The sequence below is a fragment of the Manis javanica genome, chromosome 1, assembly GCF_040802235.1.
Source record: "Manis javanica isolate MJ-LG chromosome 1, MJ_LKY, whole genome shotgun sequence".
NCBI classification, from domain to species: Eukaryota; Metazoa; Chordata; class Mammalia; order Pholidota; family Manidae; genus Manis; species Manis javanica.
In genome coordinates this window covers 100,537,713-100,551,296 of record NC_133156.1, presented here as the reverse complement: position 1 = coordinate 100,551,296, position 13,584 = coordinate 100,537,713, and the positions used below count along the sequence as shown (strand labels likewise).

Here is a 13,584-nt window from a genome sequence, read left to right as displayed (position 1 = left end):
CCTCAAAACATTATTTTAAAATTATTTTTGAAAGACTTTTCTTCTTTAAATTTAATTTTAAAAACATGGTTCTGAGAGCAAAATTCTATAGGAAATATAAATATTTTACATTGAAACAAAAATCAGTGAAAAGTACACATTTGTAAAACAATAGAATTTAGCTCAGATAAAGTATGTTTGTGAAAGTTATACAGAGTTTATATAGAATATCTATAGCCTTATAGAAACTTCTTTTTTAAATCATCAGTTGGAATGTAAAATACTGCAGCTACTTTGGGAAACAGTGGAACTACATCTGACCCAGCAATTCTAAAAGCAAATATCCACACAAAAGCCCATACATGAATGTTCATAGCAGCATTATTCATAATAGCCTAAAAGGAGAAATAACCATAAATGTCCATCAGCTGATGAATAGATAAATAAAATGTGGTATATTCACACAATGGACTATTATTCTGCAATAAAAAGGAATGCTGTTACATGTATGTACTGATACATGCTGTTACATGAATAAACTGAATAATAATCACCTTCATAATCAAAGTTATCATCTAACATTATAAAAACATTATGTTAAAGGCAAGGGACCAGTCAAAAGTCCACATATTATATGATTCCATTTATATGAAATATCCAGAATGGGCAAATCTCTAGAGACAGAAGTAGGTTAGAAGTTGCCTAGAGATGGGGTGGAGGGCATCTTGGAGGGAATTTGGGAGTGACTGCTAATGGGCACAGGGTTTCTTTTTGGGGCAATTAACATGTTTTAAAACTGTGGTAATGGTTGTACAACCCTGTAAAAATACTGTGGACCCCTGAATTGTATATTTTAAATGGGTAAATTATATGGTATGTATATTATATCTCAATAAAACTGTTAAAAAATCATCAGATTGGCAAAAATTTCAGAGGACTATTAAATATAGTTTCCTCACTTAGGTGTACTAAATATTAGCAATCTATCTTCTTAACCACATATTCCTTTAGTTAGGCTTACCACTAATGGAAACGAAATGTCTGCCCATCGTCTCACTGTTTATACATGGAACTCATCCACAAATATAAACTCCCATGAAACCATGACCAAATGGAAATAAATTGAAAGACATAATTTCACTTCTTATAAATAAGAGTTCATACTAAATTCTATGGCTTTGTTGGTCTACTTTGAGAGCCACACCTTGTACATATGGACTTCTGAACATAAACCTCAATCTACAACTTGAAAATCTGGCTCATCAGCATCAAAAAATGATGTTACTTTACATTCATGGGAGGGGAATCCAAAAGATATGCTTTCAATAATTCCATAAGGAGTGGACTGATAGATGGAAAACAAAATGACATTCACTCCTGGGATCTCTATTAGGATCTTTTTTATTATGTAAAGCTCAATTCCATGTACTAAAATTATAGGGACCTATGGACTTAGTTTGAAAAAGTGAACTTCTTACAACTTTTACTCTTTTATCCAGGTTCTAGACCTTAGATCAGAATTCTTTAGTTTGGAAAAACATTTTTTCACCAAGGACCCATATTAGAAGGATCTTGTATCAGAATTTGGTTTCTTGCTCTTTTATAGTATAAAATCTTAGATTCCTTTTGAACATGACCTTGCCTGTAAACCATAGCAATGAATGAGCCTACTGAAGTTTAGGATTTAGAGGAAGAAAAGAAGCCTGGGTCTGTCATCTAAGAAAGACCAGTCAACTCTAAAACCCACTGGATGTCAAATACTAGTAGTGTGGATTAAACAGACTTTTAGCGCCTTTAACATTTACGAAACTAGCACTGAATTGACAATATAGACCTCCCCTCTTATCACTACTTATACCAAAGAAAATGTTCACCCAAGGCAAATATTCAGAATCTTTTTTTCTGATTAATAGCAATAATTTCTGTCAGTTTCAAAAGCAGGAATCATACCTTGTGAACTGTATGAAAGCCTATGGTCACTACGAAATTCCGATGAAGCCATGAAGAGGCTCAAAATCCAGGTCAACGTCTTCCACAAAATTTCCATAATTTAGAAAACTGGATGATTTTTTGGAGGGCTACCTATGTGCTAGAGAGTCAATACCATACCAAAATCGAAGCATAACAATTCTATTTCTTTAAAACTTCTTGCAAATTAGTTATTAGATGTTCCACTGTTTAGCAGGTACTTTTTTCCAACATCCCATACTTTCTTCTAAATGTGGATTCATTTTCTCAATCCAAAATGAAAAAAAAATGATGGAAATTTTTTCATAAGCAAAGCATTAGGCTGATTAGCTACTGAAGTATGGCCATTTTTTAACCTAGAAAAAAAAATATTTAAGTTAACTGAAAAGTATCCTGAATGGGCCGATTTATATTGCTGAAAGCTTATCAAAGGATGCTGTACTACAAAATAACTTAATATAGTTAAGTTAGACCATTGTTGTTCTTTGTAGTCTAAATAAACATTCACAAGACTAAACACAGAATTAAAACCTAAATGGTTAGCAGGTTAGTGCCAGAGCTACTTAATAATCAGAAGGAATATGAAGAGGAATCATAAACATTTTTTAAACTTTGAACATAACAATGTGTGGGTACAGTGACTACACTCCTTTTAAAAAAATTAAACATAGACCAACTTCACAAAGTTCATTTCATCTAAGTGATAAACAGCACTTTATGTAAGTGATACCATTCCTTAACATGCTTTTTAGCATGCTCATATCCAGAGACTGATTTGGTGTTTTATGAGGCACCTATCATTTTTTTCTTATAGAGTAGACCTACACATACAGTGATACTTAGCAGCTGTCTGTGAACACTTAGCAGCAGAAACTAAACTTCAATGAAGTTGAACCATATTTACTGCCACCCTTGATGTATAAGACTTAGAAGTCTTATATGGCTTATAAAGCAAACATATAAGACAACTTCAGCTACCTAGAACATAACTAAAAAGAAAATATTCATTTTCTGAAAAGAAGAGAATATTTAAAAATTCATTTCAGGTCAAAACAGATTCTCTATCATATCTCATGTACTTTCCCTTTGACTTACCACCTCACTCAGAGTTCATGAATTCACATTGTATATAGAACAGTAGTATATTTGGCTTTCTGATTTCCCACCACATACCACTTTAGAAGAAAATAACAGAGGGACTAGAAACTAGCTCACTAACAGCACAAAGTGACAAAAAGGGGGAAAAACTGAAGAGTAGCTTCAAAAGCCTAAAGTAGTACAGTTTGGGATAGAGACAAATGGTCCTACAGTTTAACAGTTCCTAGTGTGAATATGCCTATGTTATAGCTCAATATCACATATTCAAAATACTATGTCCAAATCAGGATAAAATAAATCACTTTTAATAAGATAACAAATTGTTAAGATAGAGAAGTACACAAAAAATACTAAAAAAAGATTTTTCCCCAAGTCCCTAATACATGGGATTATCACATAATTAATGCTTACATATCTGTTGGTTGAAAAAGATGAATGAGTAAATGAATATATAAGTAGCGGTTAAAGTAAATTAACTTTAGGCATATAAAAGGATATTTGTAGTTAACTGGAAAATTAACTTATGTGGAATACTTCATTCCCTGTGGTGCTAGAAATATTGGTTATTACAGCATATAAAACAACCACAACCATTTAAAACTCCTCATGTCTGTCTCTACAAGTTATTAAACTGCTAAACCCTAGAAAAATTAATTTGTTAATCAACAAATATTGTTTAAAATGATGTTATAACAACATGGGATACAGAAAAGATTAATAAGACACAATCCATGCCCTTCAGGAGCTCACAATTTAAGTAACAAAGAATTGAAGGTAGACTGACAGATAACATATAAAGTGATGAAAGGTGTTGCAGGAGGTCAGATGAGGAAGATGACTTGTGAGTCAGAGAATGATGGGTCAGGGAGAGTTTATGAAAAACGTAGACTTTGAGATAGGCTCTGTATGATAAGCAGAAGTTCACAGGTCAGTTTACCAGGGCAATCATTGCAAATTAAAGAAATAAGTTCCATGGAGTCTAAATGGCAAAAAGACATGGAAAATATTAGTAGTAATAGTAATAATAAATTTGGTTCCTATGCAGAAGACTAACAGGTAATATTGGAAAGGTATCTTCCCATGAAATATTAAAGTGTAATTGTTGCTTCATGAACAATTCACTCTTTGGTGTTTTTTTAGATGACTTGAGTGTTTTGCATAATAATGTCTGACACTGAGTCCCACATTACACTTTAAAGTAATCTTCCTTTAAAGAGAAATATATAATTAATACATATGAGTCAATTTTCTATTTGTGGTGATAGATTTGAATGAATCATTCATCCATTTTTTTCCTATTTTCCTGGGCTCTGAAACTCATAACAAACTTATAATACAGTTAGCTAGATTTACAGAACCCACTGTTTCCCCCTTTAGAAATTTCCTGCTCTTCACAATTTTGTAACCTCCACTCTTACCATCACTAGCACTGTCCTGAAAACACCCTATTTAAGTAAGCTAACACTGAGAGAAAACGTACTCTGTAACTACTTGGCCAAAAATAGACTAACATTTGATTTAAGGACTTGTAGTAAAAAGGGCATTGGTACATAGTAGAAAGAGCAGGAGCTTTGAAGTTAAACAAACCAGAGCTACAATATTGGTTCCACTACTAACTAAGGTATCAGGCACCTGGGCACTTCATAAATTTAGTTTCATTCTCCTTTCTCACTCACGCCCTCACTCTCCACTTCTGTTCAAGCCTCCAGGGCCAGTGAAGAAACTTAGTAGTAAGTAAATGGTTAGGCTCAAGCTCAACTAAAATCAACAACAGTCAACATACCTAACCCCTCCTAGTCCCCTACACAATAAAAAGAAATGGGTTAATCTACTTTAATACCTGCTACAGAAGTTAATCCGGACATCATAAAGAAATATGTACGGGCACTAACTTTTCCACATACAGTTTCCAAAATCCAGACTAACATTAAAATATTACATGATTGTCCAGAAATCATAACACATTAACTCTTTACATCATAAAGCAGAAGATTATTATGTGGTAGAAAGCACAAAGGCTTTGAGTCCTGGCTTGACTCCAAGTTACTTAACCTCTCTGGATTTGTTCCTTACCTACAAAACCATGATAATGATATCTACCTTACAAAGACTTGTTGAGAGATTAAATTACATTACACATGATGTATAGTGTCTGCACACTTCACTTTAATGGCTAAATAAATATTAGCCCCTGCTCCTCCTTATCTTACTCATCACTTTTCAAAGACCTTCCTTCAAAAATGGTTTATTGTTCCTCCTGCCCTCAAAAATGTGGAATAGTTGGACATGATGATGGAATCAATCAACGAAGTTGTATTGTCTTTTAGACTAAACAGTAAAGAATTTAGGTCATGATAACTAGGTTGACTATCATGATAACCATTTTAAATTTGAAAAAAGAATCGAAACTTCCATCTTACTCTGACTTCACATATGTTTTTTTTTCCCTAATACAAATGCATCAGCTATTACAGCTGAGGGGTCATTTACCTGCTTCCATGCATCAAAGCTACACTAGCTAAGAACAAAGAAGATCAGACAACTTGTACTACAGTGACTCCGCCAGCAGTCTGCCCTGGCTGAAGGGGTGCTTGCTTGTCTTGTCCTCTAAAGTCTCTACTTCCCACTCAAGTGGTCTGGGAATAGTCAAGGTAATAATTTCCTCCCATGAACTATTACTATGGAGTTGAAGAGCATGTATAACACCCTTCCCAACTTCCTTCATCCATCTTAACTATGGTTATTTATTTTACGGCTGATTTGTACTTTCCAGAGGAGGCAGCAACACTATACTCCCTCCAGGTATTTAATTTTTGTATGTGGGAATTAACTTTTCACTTCACTTTTTATTTATTCTCTCAACAAATTCTTACTGTCACCTACTATAGGACACCTACCATGTCCTACTATATGCTGTCCTACTATAAGGACACCACTAGGCTCAAAGGGCAAAAGGTTTCCAGATCATTTATAAATTTTTGTGAGATTGGTTTTCAAGGAAAGATGTGATTAAACACACTCAAAAACTATCTCTCAAGAAGAGCAAATGAGCCAAAAGTGAAAATACATCATTCCATAAAAATCAAATCCTAAATTACATATAGTCCCAAACTGTTTTTTCCAGATAGCAAGACAAATATACTTAATCTGTATTGTAACCTCTCTCCTGAAAAACAGAAAGGCCTTTTCCTCCTGAAGTTAGCTCAGAATGTTGATAATCAACTATGTCTATTGGTAGAACCAAGAGAGCTATCCACCTCTTCCCCTCTTCTTCCCCCAAAGAATGTGCTATTAACTCTCTTAATATGCTAACTCTTTTTATTCTCTCACAAAGTCACACACAGGGTAACATTTGGCACAGAGGCCCATCCTAAAGCACTAGTAGCTACTAGTGGTTGCTAAGGAAATAAAGAGGAAGTGGTAAGAGTAGACAAGAGTAGAAATTAATCTTACACACATTGGCCCAGACATGAAAAGTATTAAAATATTTTAGGTCTTGGGGTTAGAGCTTTTTCCCCCCTTGAGAATCACAACATATTAACACCACAACATAGATTTCATTTGCTGCCATTTGTGGCAAATAGATGAATTTGATTTGTTTGAAATCAATGTATTTGTTTCTATATGCTATTCTACAAAAATCCAAAGCACCAAGGATCACATTTAGTGCTGAATTCATACAAACCAGAACTGCAGCTACCTCTTTGGTGAAACACAGGAAAACAATTAACTCCAAAATTAATTTTCTCAATTTCCTTCATCTACACCAGTTCTATTTACATTTCTGTCCCTGTCATGAATTTAGAGAACTGTCATTCCCACATCTAAGTTTCACTCAGACAAAATAAGCTAAAAAAGAAAGAAAGAAAGAAAAGAGAAAATTAGCCCTAGAAATTTGAATAGAAGAATATATTGAAAATCACACTCCAGGGTCTTTCTGAAAGTTCCAAGCAATGGTTGAGTTTCCCCTTTCCTCCAGACCTGCACACCCTCCACCACCACCACCCCCACCCCATCCCACTTCGCCCAGACACAGGGTGACAGTCTGAGCTGCCCTGGCTGAGTTGATCCTAAAGTTAACATTCAGCAGCCCATTTCCAGACAGCAGCGCTAAATCTATTTGGATAAAACGCGTGTGACCCAGACGGTTGGCATTTGGCCCAAACGCGTTGCACCGGCAGCTCAAATAAAAACAAGAGTAAGAAACTCACTCTCTTGTTCCCTTCTCAGTGCGCTTTCTCACTCTCGCTCTCTTTGCCTCTTGTACAAGGAAAGAAATTACCAAAGACAGTAATTGTAGTAAACTTATCAAAAGGCAGTTTTCCAATAACTCCTCCAGTACTCAACCTCCTATCATCCTTGAACTTTGATCCCATATGCCATATATACAGACATACGCCGATATTCAAGGCTCCGGAGGCTTAGGAGTCTAGCACGTCCCAAGTGGCCAAAAGTAAATCAAAAACACGTTTCCATCTCTTTGATTAGCCTATTAAGAGCTTAACATATCCTAGAGCATCGGGGCTATAGCTAACACATTAATTCTGCCCTCTGAGCCCAGGCATAAAATATGCACTTGTCTGACTACTTAAGACATTGACATGAAACTATAAAATGCAGGTTTTTCTTTAAGAAAACTGGAAATCAGCTTAAAATACACATCATTATTACCTTCCCGATCACTACTTGGTGGTTAGTTAAAAGACCACAATAATCATAATCAAGTCATACTTCACAAAACATGTCTATTTGTATAATAAACGTATATTTTTTGCATAATAAAATACTTGCAAGACCCAGAATTCTCCAACCCCCGACTAGAGTTAAAAAGATTTCTATCTGTAAAATGAGTTCAGTCAAGCTCACTCATTGCCATTTAAAAAAAACACACACACACACAGAAAAAAAAGTTTTCTACGCGTTATTCGGAAGACAAGCAAAGCACAAGTTTTAATTTTTAAAAAAACGGTTTCATTGAATATTGTGAAGTCTTCCTTACCGTTTTCATCTTCAAATTCTGATAAAAAGTAAGTTTCAAACAATAGAGATTGCACTGGACGACTCACGTACTCCCTCTCCTCTCTAAGTTTTTTTTGCTGCCCCTCTTTGCAAAGCCACAGCAGTCAGTTAGTTATTCTGCAGCCAGAATAAAACCCTATAGTCTGGTTAACCCGGGCCTTAGAGAACGGACTTTCCGATTTGGCAGCAAAAGAAATGCCTTCAATAATACATCCAGGCTATCATCCTGAGATGCTGTCTTTGCAAACCCTCTTTCTCTCTCGCCCCCCCCCCCTCTCCAAAAAAAAAGGAAAGGAAAAAGAGAAAGGAAGGGGAAAAAAAGACTTATTGGGGTGGAAGTGGTGCCCTCTCTTCCTGGACAGCTTAGTGCCTTTGCTATGCAAATAACATGTGAAGAGCATCAAAAGGTATCAGGAGAAAAGAAGACAAGAGGAGCAGGAAGGGCAGCAAAGTTTTGTTGAAGTAGCCCTAGATCTCACTACCGGCCCCCAGCCAAGTTGAATTGCAGCAGGAGAAAATTTTGGCAGCTTTTCCTCGGAGGCAGAGCACACTGACGTCAGTGTGCAGATGTGCCGGGCTGCGTCGGGTGCGCATGTGTCCTGGGTCGTCACGTGGAGGGGGAGGGGAGGTAGAGGTACAATCGGGGTAACCGACTACCAGCCATTCAGAAGGGTTTAGACAATGTCAACTTTTTCACCCTGTGAATGAGGGAAATTCTGGCCCTTCTAACCTCAATCCCCTGCCCCACTCCGCCCCCTGTCCTCCTCCTTCTCTAACCTCTTTTATAAATTCTAGCCTGGTTTGTGATCAGTTTCTTGTAAAAAGGAAGACGGAGGGAGAGGATGAATGACTAGATGAACTAATGTCACTGTTAATTTAAGATCTCTGGTGTTCTCCGTGTATTCCTTTTTTTAAGCCCACACAACAAAAATATTATAAGTTGCATATAAAGTATCTTTGAGGAAACTTACAGCAACTTAAATCAGTGGCAGATTTCAGAACTCAGTAACTACATGTGCACAAAACGCCTGTGTTTTTGAATATACCTCAATAAGTAAAATTGCCACCAAAAGGGAGAGTATACTAAAGAAAACTAGGACCAGCACATTTTCCATCTGATTACCGACTTACCGACTTCAGGTTACGTGGGGCTTTAAAAGGAAAAAAAAAAAGAAGAAGAAGAAGTGGGGGAGGAGGGAAACGGGGAAGAGAGAAGCTTGCATTATTTCCAGATGAGGGTGAGACTGGATGCTGTTTTAAAGTGCAACCGGGAAAAGCTACAAGTGGAGTGCATTTTTTTAAGTCAGTACATTGAATGAAACTTCGGTGACTGCCCAAATGAAAATAAATCCCATGTCGGATCCCAAAAGGGGGGGCGAGCAAGAGCCCTGCTGCCATCTCAAGATAAACAAACAAAAACCTCAAAACTGGTTTTTCAAGCTTTGCAATACAAATTCCCCCACCACCCTCCCACCACCACCACCACCACCACCATCAGCAGCAGCAGCAGCTGCCAGTCCATAGTTTAAGGATAAAACACCGCTACAACGTAGCACTTTCACTTTCCTTTGCTGGGAGAAAGCCACTGGTATTAAACTGCGGGGGAAATGCCCAAATATGTTTCCCATGTCCTAAGCAAGCAAACAAAATCTGGTACACAAATCGGAAACAGGAAAAAATGTGAAAATAGCTCAGGATAAATGTTGCCTTTCAGCTGTGTAATCTGCTGCATCATTTATCTGTCTCTACCACTGAGTGTAGGGTAGGGAAAAGTTTAAGTTACCGCGGTTGGGGGATGGGGGGGAGGGCAGGGGGGAGGCGGGAATTGAAGCCTTGAAATTTCAGTCCGTAGTTAACGCCAAGTCAATTTCCGATGGCCAAAACCAGAAAAGGGAATTGGACCGGAGGGAAGGGGATGGGGAGGAGGACCTTTCTGAATACTGGCTCTTAAGTTCCAAGCTTCTGCTAACATTATTGCTCATCTGACTTTTTTTTCTTCCTACACCGGAGGTAGTAGGTGTAATTCTTCTGGTGAATACATGAATAGTTGGCTAAAAGAAGGCATGAATCAGACTAAGAACGTCCAAGAATACAGTTATTTCCATTCTTTTTGGAAGGTTGAAAGGGTAAAGCATGTGTCCACAGTCAATAGTCCTCATCTTGACCTTAATCAGTAGTAGTTGGCTCTATGCCATTTAAAACGTAGAAATACACCCTGTGGTTGGCACTGACATTTTTAAATAAATACAATTCATATGGAAATTATATGTATATGTTTTTGCATTAAAATACATGAGATGGAGAATTTCCTAGCAAAAACTGTAAACACCAAATATAGACAAGTGGGCATAGAGCTGTTTTTGCACCAAACCACCCTTAAATAGTTGCAAACCTTATCCTTCATTTTTCAAAAAGTGGTAGTAGATAGACACAGCCAGCACAGAAAACTAAAGTAAAGGTATAAGTATAGCTATCTGAAAGTTTTTACTCTCAATTAAGATAAAACTGCCCTAGGAAATAAGCCTTAGAGTGAGAAGCGGGCTTCAGATAATTACTTATTCAAAGAGTGCCATCATGCGTTTAAACAGAGTAATGACAATTTTCCAACATTCCTTTTCTCCTCCAAACGACTGTAAGAAAAACTGAAAAATTATTAGCATGAGAAACGAAGTATCAATTTAACTTTACACAGATTGTATGTGTACACTGTAATTGCATTACAGGAAAATTCAAACACACACAGAAGTAGAAAAATAGTAATGTACTCCATTGTGTCCATCATCCAGTTTCGACAAGTTACAAAACGACTGATTTTTTTCCCCACTATTTGCTCCACCTTACTGGATTATCTCGAAACCAATTCCAAATAACATTTCATCGCATCCATTAAATATTCACCTATATTTCTAAAATACAAAGACTGAAAAAATAGGCGCTATTAAACCACTAATGCTCTTGAAACATTAATAATTCTTTAATTTCAGCAAATATTAGATATCCTCAATTGCAAATAAAGGCCTTTAAAAAAACCTCTGTCTTAGGATCAGGATCCATATATTACATTAGGTTAATCTATCACTTATGTTTCTTTCTTTAAAACTTTTTACTGAAGTAGAATATTCATCTAGAAAACTACGTAAACATGGAACTTGATGAAAAGTGTTCAATCTAATGAATTTTCACAAAGTGAACCTGCCAGTGTAACTATGTAAAGAACTCTTCTACTGTATTGGTTCCCTGTTATTACTTCTTTATCTTGTAATGTACATGTTATATTAATATCTTGTCATATTAATACTGTAAATAGCATTTCCCTTAGCATGGAAGTGTTTTAGTGCAATACCCATACATTATTTATTAACTGAATTATATGAGACAAATTTAAGTTAAACCCTGAGTGACTATAAGTTGCAGTAGACATTAAAAAAATTTTTTATGATGAAAACTTTATTCTTTGAAAAATTTTCCCTCCAGCGTTCCTTTTTTTCTGTTTAATTAAGAAATGAAGATTATAAGGCACAATAGAGTTGTTAGCAAAACCCCTACCCATCTAAAATAAAGCTCTGCTTTTAGAAGCCTAATAAACCTAAGTGAACAGGGCTCTTTCAGGAAATCAGGTGGAATAAATAGAAATTTGGGAGCAAAAGGAATTTGTATGTACGTATGCATGCATGCATGTGTCTATGTATTTCAGAGACTGAAAAACAGGAACATCAGCGGAAGAGTTTGAGAGCCAAAGAATAAGGACTGGGGAACTTTCACAAATAAGAATATACTTCTAACTTGCAATTCTAAATATATTATCATGTAAATTTAATTTTTGATAGTTAAAAATCAAGGCATTTCTTAAAATTCAACTGTTTGCTTATATTTTCAGAAAAATAAGTTGAGGAATTCTGATTTTATTCTTGCTTGGAATTATTAAATTATAGAAGGTGACTCTCTCTTAAGATGATGAATTTTGAATTCTACCTTCCAGACAAAAAACCAGAATCAACATGTTAGAACCAAATTCCATACACTTTCTCCAATACATTTTATTCTTTCAACGAGATTAGACTTAAATTTGATAAATAGTGAAAATAAATGTTTTCTAGCTTTCTGAAAGATTATTGTAGGATTTCTTAAATAAGGTGCAGAGGCTCAAAGCAAAGAGGAAAATACTGGTAAGTTTAACTTCATAAAAGTAAATTTAAAAAATCATTAAATGGTAAAAAATAAGCCAGAGATTAGGAGCTAGAATTTACATGTACAACTGAAACATAATAAATATTGAGACTATTGAAAGAACTCTCCCAAGTCTATAAGAGACAGGCCAAAAAATTCAAAATAGGAAAAAGCATAAATAGGAAAGTCACTGGAGAAAAAAGCTAATGACCAATAAAAGAAGAACAATGTGTCCCATCATTCTGGCAATCTTAGAAGTGTAAATGTTTCTCTCTCATCAGAGGGCCAAAAATGTTAGAATTTGGTAACAAATATTAGGGAGGATTGGGAAAACTGGACATATGATACACTGTTGATGGAAGTATAAATTAAGTGCTAACACCATGGAGAGCAATTTGGCAATATCTAACAAAGGGGAAGATGTTCATAATCTTTGACTTGGCCATTCTACTTTTAAGTATATAACCTTAAGACATTCTTGCACATGAGAATTCCCACTAATAATTTTGGCAACACTATTGTAGCAGTGAATAACTGGAAGCAACCTAAATAATTATCAGTGGGGAAATAAATAAATTGTAATCTATTCTTACACTTTACTGCTATATAAATACTAAATGATGGACTAAATCTATACTGCATCAACCCAGATAAATTATATAACATTAAGTTGAAATGCTGCAATAGGATACACTATGATTCAAACTGGAATAGGTGTATATAATATCATTTATGTAAATTTTTTATAGCACACAAAATTTATCTTAAATTTACAAAAGTATGCATAGGAAGAACAGATAGTAGCTCGAAGATCGCAGTTAGCTGAGGGAGAAAGAATAGAAAATGGGATTAAGGAAAGGCACAAAATGAGCATCAACTAAATTTGTAATATTTTGTTTGAAAAACAAAACAACCTGACTTGTTATCATAAAATGTTAACATTTGCTAATTTAAGCTAATGAGGGCACATGGGTATCTATTATTTTAATCCCTGTATAGTTGGAATAATTTACAATTTTACAAAAACAACAACAAAGTTATTGTTATTTGTTACAACACGTTATCTTGCAATTTTAGAAAGACTTTTATACTTTAAGTTTGCAATTAGCAATATAATGATATTACAGGTGAGCAAAACTAACTGAAATTAGATTGAGCTCATAATTTCAGTCTACATAAAATTTTCAACCATGTATAGTGGCAAATGTTTCATTTTAATGTCTCTTTCCTTTTTCACTTTTTATAAGAGTATGAAATCAAAAGCAGGAAGGAAAAAAAACTTGAGAAGATGGGTATAATCAATGATTTATAAATACACTATACAAATAATAACTAATACTCAAAAGGGAGGAA

The 13,584-nt window shown here is 35.3% G+C and overlaps 1 protein-coding gene across 2 annotated transcripts in view; it reads right to left on the bottom strand.

Annotated features, from left to right (window-relative positions):
* ADAMTS6 (ADAM metallopeptidase with thrombospondin type 1 motif 6) overlaps window positions 1–8,579 on the bottom strand; it is a 324,257-nt gene extending 315,678 nt beyond the window's left edge. For both annotated transcript variants that reach the window (XM_073235705.1, XM_073235710.1), the window contains exons 1-2: window positions 8,045–8,579; window positions 1,930–2,303 (exon numbers count right to left, since the gene is read on the bottom strand). In XM_073235705.1, coding sequence (XP_073091806.1) covers window positions 1,930–2,026 — 97 coding nt within the window. In that variant the 5' untranslated portion in view covers window positions 2,027–2,303; window positions 8,045–8,579. The remainder of the gene's footprint in view (window positions 1–1,929; window positions 2,304–8,044) is intronic.
* Window positions 8,580–13,584: the final 5,005 nt, after the last annotated feature.